Source organism: Equus quagga, chromosome 12 (assembly GCF_021613505.1).
Source record: "Equus quagga isolate Etosha38 chromosome 12, UCLA_HA_Equagga_1.0, whole genome shotgun sequence".
Lineage (NCBI taxonomy): Eukaryota > Metazoa > Chordata > Mammalia > Perissodactyla > Equidae > Equus > Equus quagga.
Window position 1 is genome coordinate 38775260 of NC_060278.1, and position 17931 is coordinate 38793190.

General features: G+C 36.1%; 1 protein-coding gene across 12 annotated transcripts in view; it reads left to right on the forward strand.

Annotated features, from left to right (window-relative positions):
• Nucleotides 1-17931, forward strand: part of CDC42BPA (CDC42 binding protein kinase alpha) — a 312972-nt gene that overhangs the window by 97984 nt on the left and 197057 nt on the right. For all 12 annotated transcript variants that reach the window (XM_046678634.1, XM_046678632.1, XM_046678638.1 and 9 more), the window contains exons 3-4: nucleotides 6903-6986; nucleotides 14500-14595. In XM_046678634.1, the coding sequence (XP_046534590.1) occupies nucleotides 6903-6986; nucleotides 14500-14595 (180 nt within the window). The remainder of the gene's footprint in view (nucleotides 1-6902; nucleotides 6987-14499; nucleotides 14596-17931) is intronic.

Genomic DNA, 17931 nt, shown 5'->3' on the forward strand with positions numbered 1-17931 from the left:
CAGGGCTGGGGAGTGGGCTGCAGCAGACAGCGGTCCAGATGTCAGTTGACCGGGAATAAGTCCTGCCTGGTCACAGGTCCCTGCGATTTAGACCTCAAGAGTCAACTCAGGGTGCTTAATGCTTGACTGATAATATTTGTGGATTAGTGTGAGAAGGTGTCTTTTTTTGCCTGTGTTTCTTTTGTGGTCTATTCTTGCTCTTTATGTGTATTGATTAAAGTATGTAAAATAAAAGCAGCAAACATTGCAGATAATTTATTATTTTAAGACAGAGTGAATTTTGTATAGAAAAGTAATATTGGCTGGATTATGAGCTCTTGCTGCTTAATTATTCATTCTTGGTTAAAATATCTCTGGTGGCTTCACATACCCTGTAGTGTTTATCAACTAACAGATTTTGAAATGCAAAGACAACCCTAAAGAGATCACTGTTTCCTCCAAGGCATTTTGTCTTCTATGAGGAATTTGTAAATAGGTATATAGACCCAGTAGATAGGCTCACCTCTGGCACTGATGATAGCAGCATTTCTATCAAATATGCTTTTACTTAAAAAAATAACACTATGAAAATAAAAGCACAATTTATGGAACTCCTATAAGAATTGCATAAATCATGGGAAACAATAAAGGAGCAAGATATAATTGAAAATCAACAGCTCTACGAGTTAAGAACCTTCTCTCTACGACTCAATTGTTGTCAGTTACTGCTTAACTTAACGCTGGGTTTTCCTTTTTGCTTTCAGGAAAACCTTTAACTTACGCCCTGGGTGTTGCCTGTCCACAGTTTCCTGGTGGCTCACCGCTTCTGCCTGCTCCAGCCTTGCTCCGGCAGCTTCAAGGCTTCTGGGCTTCAGAGCTTGTTGTGAAAGCTTGCTGCTTTGGCCTGCTACCCCTGCTTCAGGTGTCAAAAGCTTTTAATTAGCTTGCTTCCTCTAATTACTATAACTAGGCCCTTATGTGTCTGCATAACCTAGCCCTAGGGTCTGAAAGGAGAATTATTTTTAGCCATTCATTCTTCCTTAAAAACTCTTGTCCCCTGGCTGTCCTGGGATTCAAGGGAGATAGAAGTGTGAAGTTGTACTGCATGATGCTCCTTTGCAGGGCTAGTCCTCAGTCTGTAGGGGCACACTGGTGTGGGCATCCTGTATCTTTATAGCCAGTGTCTGTTCTGATTGGCCGATGCCCATGCTGTACCAATTTTTAAATATTTTGACTGTCACTACTGTATATATAAATTGTGTCTGCATAGAGAGGCTACCTCTAGCCGTTTAGTAAACTCTTTGTAGTGTTTTAGTTTGCTTGTTAAAGAGATTTAGTATTTTTTCATTATTTTGAACGTAAACTGATCACTAACAGAACAGTTTATAAAAAGCAATTACAGTGATTTCCATACATATTAACAATGATCATCATTAACATGTCCATAGGTATCAAGCTTAGAGGCATGATGAATGGGAAGATCTCTTTAGGACTATTCAGTACTTAGTAGTCAAGAACGCCAGCTCTGTAGTCAGATAGTGAGCACTGTAGAACCCACTTTAAGTGGCATAAGAATTAAATAAGGTGATATGTGTAATGTGCTTAGCCCAGTGCCAGGCACATAGTAAGCTTTCTATAAATAAAGTTGTTTTTATCTTATTATTGTTAATAATAAATGATGGTAGACATTATACAGAGGAGATAAAAAGGAGACAAAAGCAATAAACAGCAGACAAAAGATAATGAAGGCTAAACTGTGAAGTCAAGACTTTAGGCTGTATATATTGTTAAGAGAGCGACATGAGCTGGAATAATCTGATATACGCTTAATAAATCTTAATATACATGATTGTATTTCATTGATCATAATGCCTTATTTTTGTTTGAGTTTCAGTATCAGTTTAGAAGTGTACTTAAAGTTGAGAGTGTTGATGCTTTAGATCTTTCTATGTATATACACTCATATAGATTACAAATCATTCATCATTTATTCCACAAATATCCACTGAGTACCTATTGATTCCCAAGCACTGGGCATATAGTGAACAAATGAGAAAAAATAGTCTCTGCCCTCATATTTTAGTAAGTGAGGCAAACAATAAACAAAGTACATAAATCGAGTATATAGTTTGTTAAATAATAAGAGCTAAGGGGAAAAGGAAGCAAAGAAAAGGGATATGAAGTGTGAAAGGGCAGAATGCCATTTCAGTGAGGGAGGGAGAGAGCAAACCATGTGGCCACATAGGGGAGACTATTCAAGACCTGGGGAACAGCAAGTGCAGAGGTCCTGAGTTGGGTTGAACCAGGTGACCAGTATGTCTGGAGCAGAGTGAGCGAGGAGGGGACTAGCAGGAGACCTGGGAGGTTGGAGGACCAGAATACGTTACCCTTATAAGTTACAGTAAGGATTTTGACTGTTACTTGGAGAGAGATTGGAAACTGTTGGAAGTTTTGGAGTAGAGTAGTGTCATGATCAGAGCTATGTTTAAACAGGATCACTCTGGTTGCTGTGTTGAGAATGGACTGTGGGGAGTGAGGACACAGAGAGGCTGGGTGGGACAAGCTAGGCAGGATATAATGGTAGGTGGGAATGATGTAGACCAGAAGAGGAATGGTGAATTCTGGATGTATTGAATATAGACTAGATTTGCAGAACTACGTGTTCTTGGATATTGAAATTCTATTCAATATGGTGTGATCCTTCCTAAGTTAAGTGATGATGCTTAAATTGTGTTTAAGAGCTCATTCCTTTACATTTGTCACCTCCTGATTTTTTCTGTAGTGTTTGCAGTTTTTCTAATACCATAATGCTTTTAATGTGGTCTTTAAAGACATCTCTACATTTGGTGTTTTTAAAATATATCTTTGTTCTGTGTTAAACTTATAATCTTCCAGTCAACACTAAATGTACTTTTCATTTTGATCAAATTAAGTAAGAAGAACATTTTAACATACTACCCTCTTATATGTCAATTTGCCAGGGTTCTTGAAAAATATAGAACCTGAAGTGAGAGTTCTAGGAGAATCCTCTTTTTTCTAGTTTTCTTCTACTGAAATGAACATAAAAATGATCTGTAGTGGTAAAGGAGAAAAGCAAGATCAATTTTATATTTTATCACTTCACCAGCTTCATATTCTTGTCGCCATCATGTCATCAAGTTGATAATTCAAGAATATTTCCTAAACTGACACTCTTTATTTCACCACATCCCACCTCATTCTAGAAGTTTCTAGTCAGCTCATGAAACTGTTATAAGAGAGCTTTGAGAATGTTTTTCATCCTGCAGCAGCATGGCATTCCTGGTTACCACAGAAATGTGTAGAATGGGTCTCATTTTGGCCCTTTTCAGCCACATTACAATACCTCAATAATTAGTGGTCATTTCATGACCAAGATGAGGTGTGGTATTCCACACTATCCCATTCAATGCTTCAAATTCTGCATATTCTGTACAGAAAATGTAGAATGGTAAATAGAAATTGTATACCTAGAAATACCTGATTTTGTAATATTTTGGTACCTGTCTTTCTCAGTATACATATGGCATAGAAATTTATAGGTATATATTTTATGTGTATATATAGAAAAATAATCAGCATTCGAACTTTAGTAAATTTCTTTTAAACAGTTTATTGTGAATGTTTCCCTATTAAATAGTATTCTTTAGCAGCGTTTTTGAGAATATGAATAATCTTCTGTCATTTTATGATATATTTAGTCAATTTCATCTTTCAGAATGCTTATTTCCGATATTTTACTTCTGGAAACAACACTGTGGTAAATATTGTGGCTTAGTTTTTATTTGTATGTATTTTCAATTGAGGATATTTCTAGCGATATTTCTATGTATATGTATGTGTCATGGCTATACCATTATAGGAAGTTAGAAGTTGAAGAGATCAAAGTTGCTTATTTCATAGTTAAAGAACTTGAAGAAACGGGGATGTATAATGTCAGCCACGTGTTAGTGGGAGAGCAAGCGCCAGTTTAGAGACTGGACTCGTGCTTCGCACAAGGCCTGACACAGTAACAGCTACCGCCTGCTGAACTCTTACTAAGTGCCAGACCCTGTTGTAAGCACTTTATACTTGTATTAATCGTTTTAATCTTTACTACAATTATATAAGGTAAGTACTGTTATTAACTCTGTTAAATCGATGAGAACACTGAAACTTTGAAAGGTTGTTGTCCCAGAGTTATACAGCTAATGACAGAGCCAGGGTTCAAACCCAAGAGGTCTGGCTGCAGAGTCCATGCTGTTGCCGGCACCCTGAATAGCCAATAAAATGCTAGCTCAGTGTCGGAGGGTTCAGTAAATGCTAGATTATTGCTGCTGCACAGCTCCATCATCCAGAGGTGGTTTTGGTTCCAGGATTTTTTGGCTTTTAGAAAGATAGTTTAGTGCGTATACTCTATTTTATATAGCACTCCTGTTGGCATTTGCAGCAGCACCTCATAAGCAAAGGCATTAGTGTTTCTGCAGCAAAGCGTGTTTGTCTACATTAAGTGAGATTAAAAAACTAGAAAACTATAATTAGCCTCATGTCAGTACATGCTGCCAAATGAGTTGTAAAAATCTTCTGGCTTTTAGAATTTCAGGTAAGGGATTGTAGATCTGCATAAAACTCTTAGTAGAGTACCCGGCATTTAGAACACACTCCCTATGTGTTGGTAGATACTGCTATCACTACTACTACTGTAAATCATCACAGACTTATATATGCATACGCATAGAAAATTGGTGAATCACGCAGGGCTAGGATTTCTCACATCATGACCTGAGGGAGGGAAGATGTCAGTGTTAGAGTCTTTCAGCCATTCTTCCCTAAGTCATAATAAGAGAGGGCTTAAGTGGTAGCCTTCTGTGTGTCTTCCCTGTCCTAAACGTAGGCATATCTGGCTCAGTGCTCCTGTCCTTCCCTCCATTTGCACTCCAAATTATGCAACATATAATTTGAGTCTACAGAGTAGCTAAATTTGTGTTTTTAGCCTTTCAGAGGTCTTAGTGTCTCAAGTTTTTCCTTGCTCTTAATTATAGCACCGTTTATTTTTTCCCCAGCTTTGTTGAGATATAATTGACATATAACATTGTGTAAGTTTAAGGTGTACAAAGTGATGATTTGATACGTGTATATATTACAAAATAATTACCACAGTAAGGTTAACACCTCCGTCACCTCATGTAATTACCTGTTTTCGTGGTTTATTTTTTGTGGTGAGAACATCTAAGATCTACTCTCAGCAACATTCAGGTATATAATACAATATCATTAACTATCGTCAGCATGCTGCACATTAGATCCTTGGAACTTACTTATCTTGTAACTGGAAGTTTGTCCCCTTTGACCAACATCTCCCCGTTTCTCCCACTCCCCAGTCCCTGGCAACCACCGTTCTACTCTCTGTTTCTCTGATTCTGACTTTTTTAGATCTTGTATAAGTGAGATCATTTACTGTCTTTCTGTATCTGGCTTATTTCACTTAGCATAATGTCCTCCAGGTTTATCCATGTTGTCGCAGAAGCGGGATCTCCTTCTTTTTTATAGATGAATAATATTCCATTATATATCCATATACACACACCACATTTTCTTTATCCATTCATCTGTCAGTGGACATTTAGGTTGTTTATATGTCTTGTACAAACTCTTTTATTTAAGCACGAGCCCACTAGGAGAGCAATTTAACTGACCCATCATTTCTCCAGATATGATCAGATGCAGCTAAAGACTAAAGTGATTGTATTTGAAATTGAGATATTTCCTCTTTCTTCCGACCATTTTAGTTGATGAAATACTGTAATCACAGTCCTATAACCATTTATGACACTTACCAAGAAATGTTCTAGTTTATATAGTATTATACACTGATTTTAATTATATGGTTATATTACTTTTATTGCAATCTGATCCAAATATAAATTTATTTAAATGCACTTGATATATACATTTGATTAAGATTTTAAAAATTATGACACTTGAATTTAAACCTATTCTCTATCCTTGAAAATATCTCTCTGGACTGTTTGAAGATATGCTGTATGTACTTTTTTCTCTCCTGAGTAATAGGGTAGTGTTTGTCTTCCCCTTCCTCAGCCCCCGGTAATGGAAACATCCTCACTGAACCTGTTATCTCCTTTTCTGTAGTTCGATCTCAGTCCTATAGCATCCCCAAGAAGCTGGAAGGGTTTTTAGAGATTATTTAGTCAAACTGGAGAGAAAAATAGAAACAGGAATGTAATCAGTTTGTTGAGGGTGAGAATGGGGGCTTATTTATTTGTGTTTGACAGGTTTTTGATCCATAACTAAAATACAGAAATATCTGTTCTTTTTTTTGTTGGAAAGGAGTGTGTAAAGTCAACAGTTTGTAGAGCTGTTAGCCTTAAATGATCTTTAGGGAGGGGAGGTGTGTGTGTGTGTGTGTGTGCACGCGCGTATGGATGTGTTGGGGGTTGTGGTATTGTGTGTAGGACTATGTGGTGTGAAAAATATCACATTCAGTTTATTTCATATTGTTTTATCCCCACGAAACATATTTGTTTTGGCAGCTGGTATTCCTGTAGCATCATGTTGGAATTTGGCATGCGTTATTTAATAAGCTCTAGTTATTTTATGTTGTACATTTTGATCAATTTCTTAGTGACAGTAGATGAGTTTAAATTCTAGGGCAGAAAACTTGAAAAGGAGAATATAATATATAATTACCAACCGATAAATGTTCAGAAATACATTTGTTTGGCACATGTTTACTAATGTAACTTTTTCAACTGACAGTATTATTTGATTTAGGATCTTAGAATTTGAACTGCATGGAAATCATTGATAATTTTGGTATTTATTTTTTTACAGAGAGGAAAAAGGAAAATGGATGACTGTAAAAAATATCATTTGCCATATTTTAAAAGTTGTATTTCCTTTTCTAGGTTGCTGTGGTGAAACTAAAAAATGCAGATAAGGTATTTGCCATGAAAATATTGAATAAATGGGAAATGCTGAAAAGAGCTGAGGTAAGATTCTAATTATTGGAATATTTAAATAATATTTTAGAAATACTTTTAGAGAACTATAAAATTATAGAGAGTCAGTAGATCTTTAAATATCACTTAGTTACATTTTATCTATGATGCATTATATTTTCAGGCCTAAGAGACAAATCCAACAATTCACAATTGTGATATAGTTATGATAAAAGTTATAATTTATAATGCTTATTTAATATTGGCTGAAAACCAAATGGAAACACTTGTACTGTGGGGCTTATACATTTATGTTAAAAGGATGTGTGGAAACCAGTTTCTTTTATAGGAAGAAATTTTGTAGTGATTGGTTCTCAATTTGACATAACTTGTTTATATTATTTTCTGTTTATCTGTATTCTGCTCTAAGCAAAAGTTAGCATGAGTTTTGAATATGCCGTCTCAGAATTCTTTGTATTGCTGATTATGCAGTAGGATTTATATTTGGTTATACATTATTAAAGAATGGTAGTAAAATCTGGTATTATAAGAATTGTCAATGTTTTTATATTGGTGCTAGATTTGAGGGAAAGATTTGCTGGAGTGATGTGTAAAATATCTAATAGCTGGTATGGTAGGGTCAGAACTGACATTATATATAAGCTTGGGGTGGGCTTCTGGAGGTCTCCTGCTGTGCTGGATAGTAGTGAGGGGCAGAATGGGGTAGGGCACCGAGGGGCCTCAGGGAAGCAGAAGTATTACTGGTGTGGAAATTTTCAGTATTTTAACGTACAGAGGGATTGTACTGCTGCGTAGGCCAAGTCTTAGCCTTGGAGGTTAGTTAAGATCCGTAAGAGGATAATGAGAAATTAGCCTTTAGAAATCTGGGGCCGGCCCCATGGCCCAGTGGTTAAGTTCCCGCACTCTGCTTTGGTGGCCCGGGGTTTCGCCAGTTCGGATCCTGGGCCTGGACATGGCACCACTCATTAGGCCACGCTGAGGTGGCATCCCACATGCCACAACTATAAGGAACCACAACTCAGATATACAACTATGTACTGGGGGGACTTGGGGAGAAAAAGCAGAAAAGGAAAAAAAAAAATGGAAAAAGAAGATTGGCAACAGTTGTTAGCTCAGGTGCCAATCTTTAAAAAAAAAAATCTTTCTTTATCTCCTGGTACTTGTAGCAACCTGAAAAGGAACAAACAAATAGAGAAAAGCAAAAAGGTTCCCATGATGATAGATATGGTGGTAGTGAAAGTAAATACTTCATTATTCCTTTCCTTTGGGAACTTTGAAAAATATAATAAAACCCAAGGAAGAAACTAATAATCACTTGTATTCCATCATCTAGAATTAATCAATAATTTTTTGCTTTCAGTCTTTTTTTCTCTGTGTCTACTGAAAAAAACTGCACAAGTGAAATATGAATATATTCTTTGTGAAACAAACAAAAGCACATTAAAGATAAAGCTAAAGTACTCTGACTACACCCCACCCAGGCCCCGCCCTTCTCTACCTCCTAGAGGCAATTGCTGTGTAATAATATCCTGTTTTAAAAAGTATCTGGAAACTTTTATGTCACTCTGGCATATGTGCCAGTGCCCAGGATATTCAGTGTTTATTTTTGAATTTTTCAAAGGCTGAATTGCTTTACTGTCACTGGTTGGATTTTCCAGGTCGTGAACACTAAGAATGAGTTTAGAGTATATTTATTAGGGAGTTCTTTTGAAAACAACAATTGTAGGAGGGAAGGGAGAGAAAACATGATTTGTCAGGGAGAAGTCAAACTGTCCACCAGCCTCAGTTGATCCAGCAGGGAACTACAGGGTAGAAGTGGTCTTTTGGAGTTGTCCCGCTTTGGGCCAAATGACTGACCTTTGGGCACCTGCCCCAGTCAGTCATTGGGTATGTGCCGCCTCCAGAAGGACATGGCCTTGGGCTACTGGGCTTTCTGCAGCTGAGGCAAACCCCGAGGGGCTGACAGCACTGTCAGCAGCTGGAGCAACGTATCTTTTATTAAGAAATAGTAATTATTATCTAATTGTTTCGGAGGAATAATAATTGTCAGTTTAGTGTTTCAAAGTTAGAACTTTCTAAAATTGAGTTAAAGTTTGTAGTTATTTTTTATGAAGTTGGATATATTGGGGAAGAATTGTGAAAAGGAAAGATAACTGGGTTAGTTTTCATTACTGATTGGAAGAAGTGGCAAAATTGAAGATAAAACAAGGAATAATTGAAAAATAAATATTATTTTGTTGAATTAAAAAGCATTAATAGATTGTATCTGGGGCAAGATGAAATAGATGTACTTCTTCCTGTCGCTGCCATTAAGTACACTAAAGACCCTGGACATTACATATAAAACCAACACAAGAAGACTCTGAGAAAGAAGATATCCAGTCTTTCTGTCCAAAGTAATCATTATTAAGAGTTTCTTATTTATCTTTAATAGAAAATTTTGCTATAATGGAATCATGTCAAAAGACTTATTTTTCACATTGCCTTTATCATTAAATAATATATATTAGATTTTTCCATTTCCATATTTATACATTTATCTCATTCTTTTTATTAGCTTCATTATACTGAATGGCTTTTTTTTAGTAGGATGATTTTTTAAAAAAACGCTGATGATCATTTAGATTGTTTCCCCATTTTTACTGCTTTGAACTATTCTGTGGTAAAAATCTTTATACAGGTATTTTGGAGTACTTTTCAAGTTTATCCAAAGTGTGAACTTTAGTAAGGTGGACTCAAGCTATCAATATATTTACTTATTTCACTGAATCTAAATACGTGTGATTGGCAAAGAGAAATTTCAAAATGAGAGAAAATGGTGCATCAGGACTAGTCATGCCGCCTAAGAAGTGTGTGGAATGTAGAATAAAAACGAAAGGGACTGTGAAATGCTGCTATCAAAGCTGTTGCTTTTGGCTACCCTGAGACACTCCTGTTTGTGTACACTGAGCTTGAAGCAGTTTTAAGGATGGTTTTTATACTAAGGGATTTTCGCATTGTGCTGCCTCTAGAATTTACCTACTCCCCAGATTAAACTTCTTGAAAGTGGAACTCCGGTTGGGGAGGAGGGGCGAGTATACATTTAAACTTTGATAGCTGTTGCCAAATTGTCTTCTAAAAAAGTTGGATCAGTATATTTTTGCACTCATAGTATGTAAATGTGTATGTTTTCTCACATACTTGTTGATGTTATCAAATGATTTTCTTTGACAAATAAATTTTAAAAATGATAGATCTCATGTTTGGCCATGAAATATATATTAAACTGGAAATTTAAAAGTAAATTTATGCCTTGGTATATAAAACCTGATACTTGGATTCTTGCATTTTGCAATTTGAAATTCTGCTTGTTTATCTATTTTTTAAAAATAAAAAATTTTGGCTTTTCCCACTTAAATGTTAGAATGATTCAGTTATTATTTGGAGGAATTTCTCTGCGTTAATACTTTATAGGTGAGAGAAGTCTTCATTACTAATCAATGAAAAGCCAAAGTAGATATCATCTGAGTGGATTTTCTCATTTTAATACCTAATTTCCAAGTATTCAGGCAGTTTTGATGTGCTGTATAAGAATGTCGATCTGATGAATGTGCCTATGGATCTGGGGAGGAGATTCATATCACAGCTTGCAGAATTGTTATCATTTATATATGGTCCTTATTAACCTCTGTTTTAACATGGGTGTACTGTTGCTCTTTCTCTTTGACCAATAGCCCATTAAGGATAAAATTTAAGCAATATGTGACTGAATATGAAAAATGTACAACTGTATAACAGTCACAGCCATCGCTATGTCAAGCAGAATGTTTGGTTGAGTCGAGTGTGAGTGACAGAATCTGAAGAAGCTATATGGTATCCAGTAACCCCCTCCTACATGTTTATTGTGTTTTTAGAGTCAAATATTCTATTTTTAAAGGCGGATACTCTAAAAAATCTTTAGTTTTCTTAAAAAAGGTAATTGAAGTAGATATTATTATAGCCTTTAACCATGTTGAATCCTTGGCACAACTTTATGAACCTGATGGTATACATGCATCGTGGTTTGGTTAATATTAATCTAGAACAAGGTCTCAGCAGTGGCACTAGTGACATTTGGGTCCAGATAATTCCTTTTGGGGCTTTCCTGTGCTTTGTAGTATGTGTGGCAGCATCCCTGGCCTCTTCCCGGTAGATGCCATTAACATCGCTCCCCCGAATTGTGACAACCAACTGAGGACAGTGTGACATAGTGAAGCAAAAAAAGAGACTGCACTTCACATCTAAACTCCTTATATGGGGCATTAATAGAGACAATTTAATATCTAAATATTTACAGATAAAATCTTTTGATGTCTGGGATTTGCTTTAAAAAAAGCATGTGTGTATGGAGCCAACTGGTGGCATAGTGGTTAAGTGCATGGGCACTGCTTTGGCAGCCTGGGGTTCGTAGGCCCAGAACCCTGGGCATGGACCTAGCACTGATTGTCAAGCCATGCTGTGGTGGCATCCCACATAAAATAGAGGAAGATTGGCACAGATGTTAGCTCAGGGGCAATCTTCCTCATACACACACACACAAATCCTGTATGTGTGTGTGTACACACATGTGTGAGCACATATATGTGTGAAAGGAGGTTGGTGGTAAGCAGGTGAGGGTGTAGATGAAACAAGATTGAACAATAAAATAATTGGTGAAGTTGGTTGATGGGTATGTGGGGGGAGGGGGCTGTTATATATGTTTGAAGTTTTATATCATAAACAGTTTATTTTATATTTTTTACTTTTAAAAATTAATTTTTCACTAAACAGTTTAACATAGATTAGAATCTACTTAAAATTTAATCTGTTCTGTTGACAAAAAGTCTTTGGAGCTTTATTTAGTTTGGAGTCATTAATCAAATGTTTATTAGATTCCAGCAGAATGTCTATAAAATTCCAAACAGCTGTCATAGTAAGATAAAGCCAAGAGAAGAGTCTCCTGGGCTCTGACAGCCTCACAACCTCTCTAAAATGTTAGCAGCAAACCATAACCTCAGGTCAGTTAAATTCTAAAACAGAACTTAGTGGTGAGTATGTCAAATGATTCTGTTTTCCCCCTAAAGTGAACCAAAGCGTGTTGTAGATTTTTATAATCTAATTGACAAGTAAAACTGCCCATTCGTTTGGTGTAAGCTTTAATTGTTTTCAGTATTTTCTCTGGTGATGCTATTTAATGCATGGCTTTGGAAATTCTATTAGATCAAATAAAATTTGTGGAAATATATGGGAAAAAATTAGGGTAATTGTATAACAATGTTAATTGTTTTATGTGTCATAAGCTATTGAATTTTCCTTCTGGTAAATAAATTACTAAACACCTACCATGTACAGAATACTGTATGGTGATTTTTCAGTGTATATGGAATATGGTACAGCCATTAAGAAAATTAGGTAGGTCTCCATGTACTGGTATGGAAAACTGTTCAGGTATATTGTTACTTGAAAAAAGCATCCTACAGAGCACTGTGATCTCATTGTATAAAGAAAAGAAAAGATAGGGGAGATGGGATACTATGTGAATATATAGGATGTGTGTGTATGATTACGTGTACACAGCAATTTCATGAGAATGTAACTCAACAACGAGTTAGTGGTGGTAACCTCTGAACACAAGAAGTGGACAGTGCAAGTATAGGGGCATGACTGAGGGAGACTTGCAGTTTCTGCTTTACCTTTCAGTTCTTTTTGAACTTTCTGGCATAGTGGAGTTTTTTTGTTTTTTTTTTTTTCATTTTTTTTATTGAGTTCATAGTAGTTTACATCATTGTGAAATTTCAGTTGTACATTATTTCTGTCTGTCACCACATAGGTGCTCCCCTTCACCCCCTGTGCCCACCCCTCACCCCTCTTCCCCTGGTAACCACTGAACTGTTTTCTTTGTCTATGTGTTAGTGTGTCTTCCACGTATGAGTGAAATCATATGGTGTTTGTCTTTCTCAGTCTGACTTATTTGGCTTAGTTTAATACCTTTCAGGTCATCTATGTTGTTGCAAATGGGATGATTTTGTCTTTTTTTCTGGCTGAGTAGTATTCCATTGCATGTATGTGTATATATATATATATATACACACATACACACACACACCACATCTTCTTTATCCAATCATCAGTCACTGGGCACTTGGATTGCTTCCATGTCTTGGCTATTGTGTACAGTGCTGCAGTGAACATAGATGTACATATATTACTTTGGATTGTTGATTTCAAGTTGTTTGGGTAGATACCCAGTAGTGGGATAGCTGGGTTGTATGGTATTTCTATTTTTAGATTTTTGAGGAATCTCCATACTGTTTTCCATAGTGGCTGCACCAGTTTGCATTCCCACCAGCAGTGTATGAGGGTTCCCTTTTCTCATAGTGAAGTTTTTTAAATTCAAAATTTAAAGATGATGTATTATACAATTATAATGTATCATATAAAATTCTTTTTTATTTTTGGCCACACATTTCTAAGGTTCTCCAAGATATAGCTTTATAATGGTGGTAATATATTCTCAGAATAAATGAAAACTTATACAAATCAGTAAGAAAACGACATTTAGAAAAAATGGGCAAAGGGAGTAAACTATTCAAAGAGAAAGCTCAGATGCCCAATAAGTGTATATAAAGCTATTTATCTGCACCTGTAATTAGGAAAATGTTAAGTAAAAGAACAATGAGATATTATTTCACATCCATCATATTGACAAACGCTTAAAAATCTAATAATGCTAAGTGTAGTTGAGGATGTGGGCAAAGAAGAAAATTGGCTGTCTCTGGGAAAGTTGAAAATGTGTATATCTAGCATTTCTACTTCTAAGTGTATATCCTAGAGAAACTCTTGTACATTTGAACAAATGTATTCATTGCAACGTTGTAATAACACAAAATTGTGAATTACCTATGTTTTCATGATTGGGGGTTACATTAATAAATTCTGGTGTATTCAAACAATGGAATACCATAGCAATTAAAAGGAAGAGAGCTATTTTTGAGTAAAAAGTAATCAAGTTGCAAAAGGATAAAATTATACCATTCATGTAAATTTTCAAAACAGTTCTATTGTTTTTGGACACATACATGTGTGATCAAAGCATATGATGGGAGGAGTGTACACTAGCTTCAGATTCTTCATTGTATCAGGGGAGGATGGAGGAGAATGGTGTAGGAGTAGGAGGGCTGCAGCTTGTATCTTATTTCCTTAAAAAGTAAGAAGAACAGAACTGAATATGGCAAAACATTGATGTTTATGTTGTCTGGATGGTAGGTTGGATCATGGTTGTTAATTGTATAATTCTGTGTGTTTTTCAGATTTTCTTAAACTATACTGGAATTTTTAATATAAAATATTTTTTAAATGTGCTATTCCAGTTGTCCAATTTCTCAGGATGCTTTGAAACTTGACTTGTTGCAAAGTTGTATAATATTGGATGTTTTCCTTTTCCAGAACAGAAAATAGAATAAACATTATTAACTCATTGTTTTCATAATATGTTTCCTAGTTTTACATTATGTTCTCTATCTAAAACATTTTTTTTCCTTTTCAGACAGCATGTTTTCGTGAAGAAAGGGATGTTTTAGTGAATGGAGACAATAAATGGATTACAACTTTGCATTATGCTTTCCAGGATGACAATAACTTAGTAAGAATCATTTTATTTTGTTACTGTATTCTTATTAATTTTTTGTTGGCAGAATTTAACATTATTTTCTTTTAAGCATGTTTAAATGTAGATGTTATGTAGAAAACCACTGAAGTTTGGAGTATAAGATGTTTATTTGATATGTGATTTTTTTTTCCTGGATAATTCAGTACCTTTCCATTGATACTTTTTATGCTTTTTAATAAGCAAGTGAAAACCAAGTCCAAAAGATTTAACTTCTATAGAAGCTTAGGAGTTTTTCTTTGCATGGTTTTCTCAATATATTTTATTTGTAGTATCCTGTTACTATTTGAAATTTTACATATTTTTCAAAGTGGCCATGTGCTACTTTAAGTAGAGCCACATTTAAAATCTAGGCCATATCTAATTTTATCTTGACATCATGAACTACTTGACATCATGAGCTACTTGACAAAATAAGTTGGGAAAGAACTTAGAAGAAAGTCAAAACATTAGAAGCACTGTGAGTGGGAGATTGAAGAGATGAACGAGTGAATAGGAAAATAAGGTGAAATTGATCCAGTTAAGTGTACAACTCCTTGGCCTGCTATTCAAGGCTCTTCATTTTCTGACCCCAATTTTTATTTCAAAGTTTATTTTTTAGCATGTATTGAGTCCCTGCTATGTGCCAGGCACTACACTATGTACTGGGATATAAATATTAATAAACATTTTTTATTCATTTGATAAATATTTATTGGCCATGTGCTGTATGCTCAGCACTGTTGTCTAGATTCTGGAGATTCGGTAGTGAATAAGACAAAGAATCTCTTTTCTTTTTGTTCTTAATTCTCATGAGCGGAGTTAGACAATAAAATCCAAAATCAAGTAAGTAGTATTTTCGGATTATTTCAGATGAAGAAAATACAACAGTTATTCAAAAGTATGCAGTCAATGAGAACTGTCTTTTAAGACAAATATACATTTGCTAAACCAAGGGAGAAGAGGCGGAGAGGGCTCGGTGAGGAAAGCACAGAGACGTGAAGCAGCTTGTTAGATTCGTATCGATGAAGGATGGAAAAAGAGGCTTGGGGATGGGGGAGGAGAGATGAGAGTCACATCATGTGGCACCTTACATGTTATAGTAAGGAAATTAGACTTTCACAACATGTTTTTTAAAAACAAGCTCTTTTTGGTTGTGGAACTCTTGTATTTGTGTTTTTTAAGTGATAATTTATCTGAAAGCCTAGGCGTATAGAAATGGAACTGCCCTGATTGATCTCTGGGCTTCCTCCACCTTCCCTCACGATTCCTCAGGAGTCTCGCAGAGCGAAGTTTGAATGTGGCAGGAAAGGACTAGGGTTGTTAGAGGGATGAGAAGAAGGCGAGTGGGATTCAGTAACGAAGGGGAGAGAGGGGTAAAGTGAGGCTTCCAGAGTGTGGACCGTGCTGAGGAGTTCAGATTTTATTCTAATTTCCAGAAGGGTTTTAAGGAGAGTACGGTGATCAGTTTTACATTTTACATAGAGCATCCTGGCTGCAGCGTGAACCATGGATTTCAGGGCACAGAATGAGAGGCCAGGAGACTAGTCAGGAGGCTTAAATATTCAGGTGACAGGTGCTGAGGGCTTGCGTAAAAGTGATAGTGTCCTGGCAGGGATGAAGAGGGGGGGATGGTTTCAGGTACTGTTTAGGAAGGAAAGTAATCCCAACTTGCTGTGTTTGAGTGGATGTTATTAGAGGAGAGAGATGAGTTGGGGAAAATTGGAGGAAGAGAAAATTTAGAGTGAAGGGGAAGTGATTAGTTTAATTTGATATATGTTGGGTTTGAATTGTCATGTGATCCATTTAATGGGTTAGATATATAAGACTAGTGCTTCTGAGGGTGAATAACTCTACGGATCTTGGAGTTCTTATCTCGTAATCAGATTTCGGCAAACTACGGCCTGCAGCTCAAATCTGGCCCACCACCTTTTTTTGTACAGCCTGCAAGCTAAGAATTGTTTCTACATTTTAAAATAGTGGAAAAAAAATCAGAATAAGTTATTTTGTGACATGTGAATATTACATAAAATTCAAATTTCAGTGTCCATAAAGTTTTATTGGAACCCAGCCATGCCCATTGATTTATGTGTTGTCTGTGATTGCTTTTGTGCTACAGTGGCAGAGTTGACTAGTAGTGACGGAGACTGGCAAGTGACAGAGGGTAGCATGCGGTGCCTGTTACTCTCATCCCTTTGCACTGCTGCTCAGCACACTACAAATTGCAGTGACATTTATAACTTGATAGCATTTCAAGCACTATACATATTGCTGTACCATGACATTTCACTATTATTTTTATTAATAGTGCCTTTGCATCATATCAATATAAGAGAAGAAGAGAAAAGTAAATTTCAAATATCATACTTTTAAGGTAAAGTAGAGTGTGGGTTATTTTGTTAGCGAATTAAGTGACAACACAGTGTTTGTTATGCAACTATTATCAGTAGAAAGGTACTGATAGAATACAAGGCACATCTACACTGGCCAAACTGAGCTCTCCTGACAACATTCCCAACTCACAGGAAAGCAGCAGTCAGAAAGGTTGGAAAATCTAAGACAGAGTATCTTATCACGGCAGAATTTCTTCACAAAAATAAAAAATGAAAAGAGGCCACAACAGTTGTAAGTTCCTGAGTGGCTCATTTGTTAGCCAACAAGAAAAGCAGTTTACCAACATTGAGTTAATTAAATCATGTTTGAATGCAGCAGCCAAAGAAATGTGTCCACAGAAAACAAACTTGTCTAAGACTGTTAGCCTTTTGGTGAAAACAGTTGCTCAAAGAACTGAGGACTTTGGGAGCGGCATCAGTGGTTGATTATAAAACCACGGAAATGATTTTGAGTGGTTTTCTTTGGCTCTTGAGTTGAAAGATGTTACTGATTCTACTCAGTTGTTGTCATTTGAGGAATCCATGCTGAGTTTGAAGTAAGTGAGGAATTAGCCTCTATGAATAGTTTGCATGGAATAAATATAGTCAATAGTGTTTTCAAAGAAGTTGAGAAAACACCAATTTGGCACAACCTGAATTGGAATCTGCTAAGATATATTACAGTTGAAAGTGGTAAAATGTGTGTGTAGCAGGAAAAGGCTTAGTTGGACAGCTTTACAAATATGTGAAAATATTAGGTGCGTAAAGCCTGTGGATATTCATTGCCTTATTAATCAGCTGGTTGTTTGCAGCAAATATTTGAATATCTTGTGTGATTGAACCAGTGGTATCAACGTTGAACTTCATTCAGTCTCGTGGGAACAGCTGTTATCATTTCCATGAACTTTTGTCAGAAATCAAAGCTGAATATCCTGACTTGCTGTGCCATACAGCCAGTCAG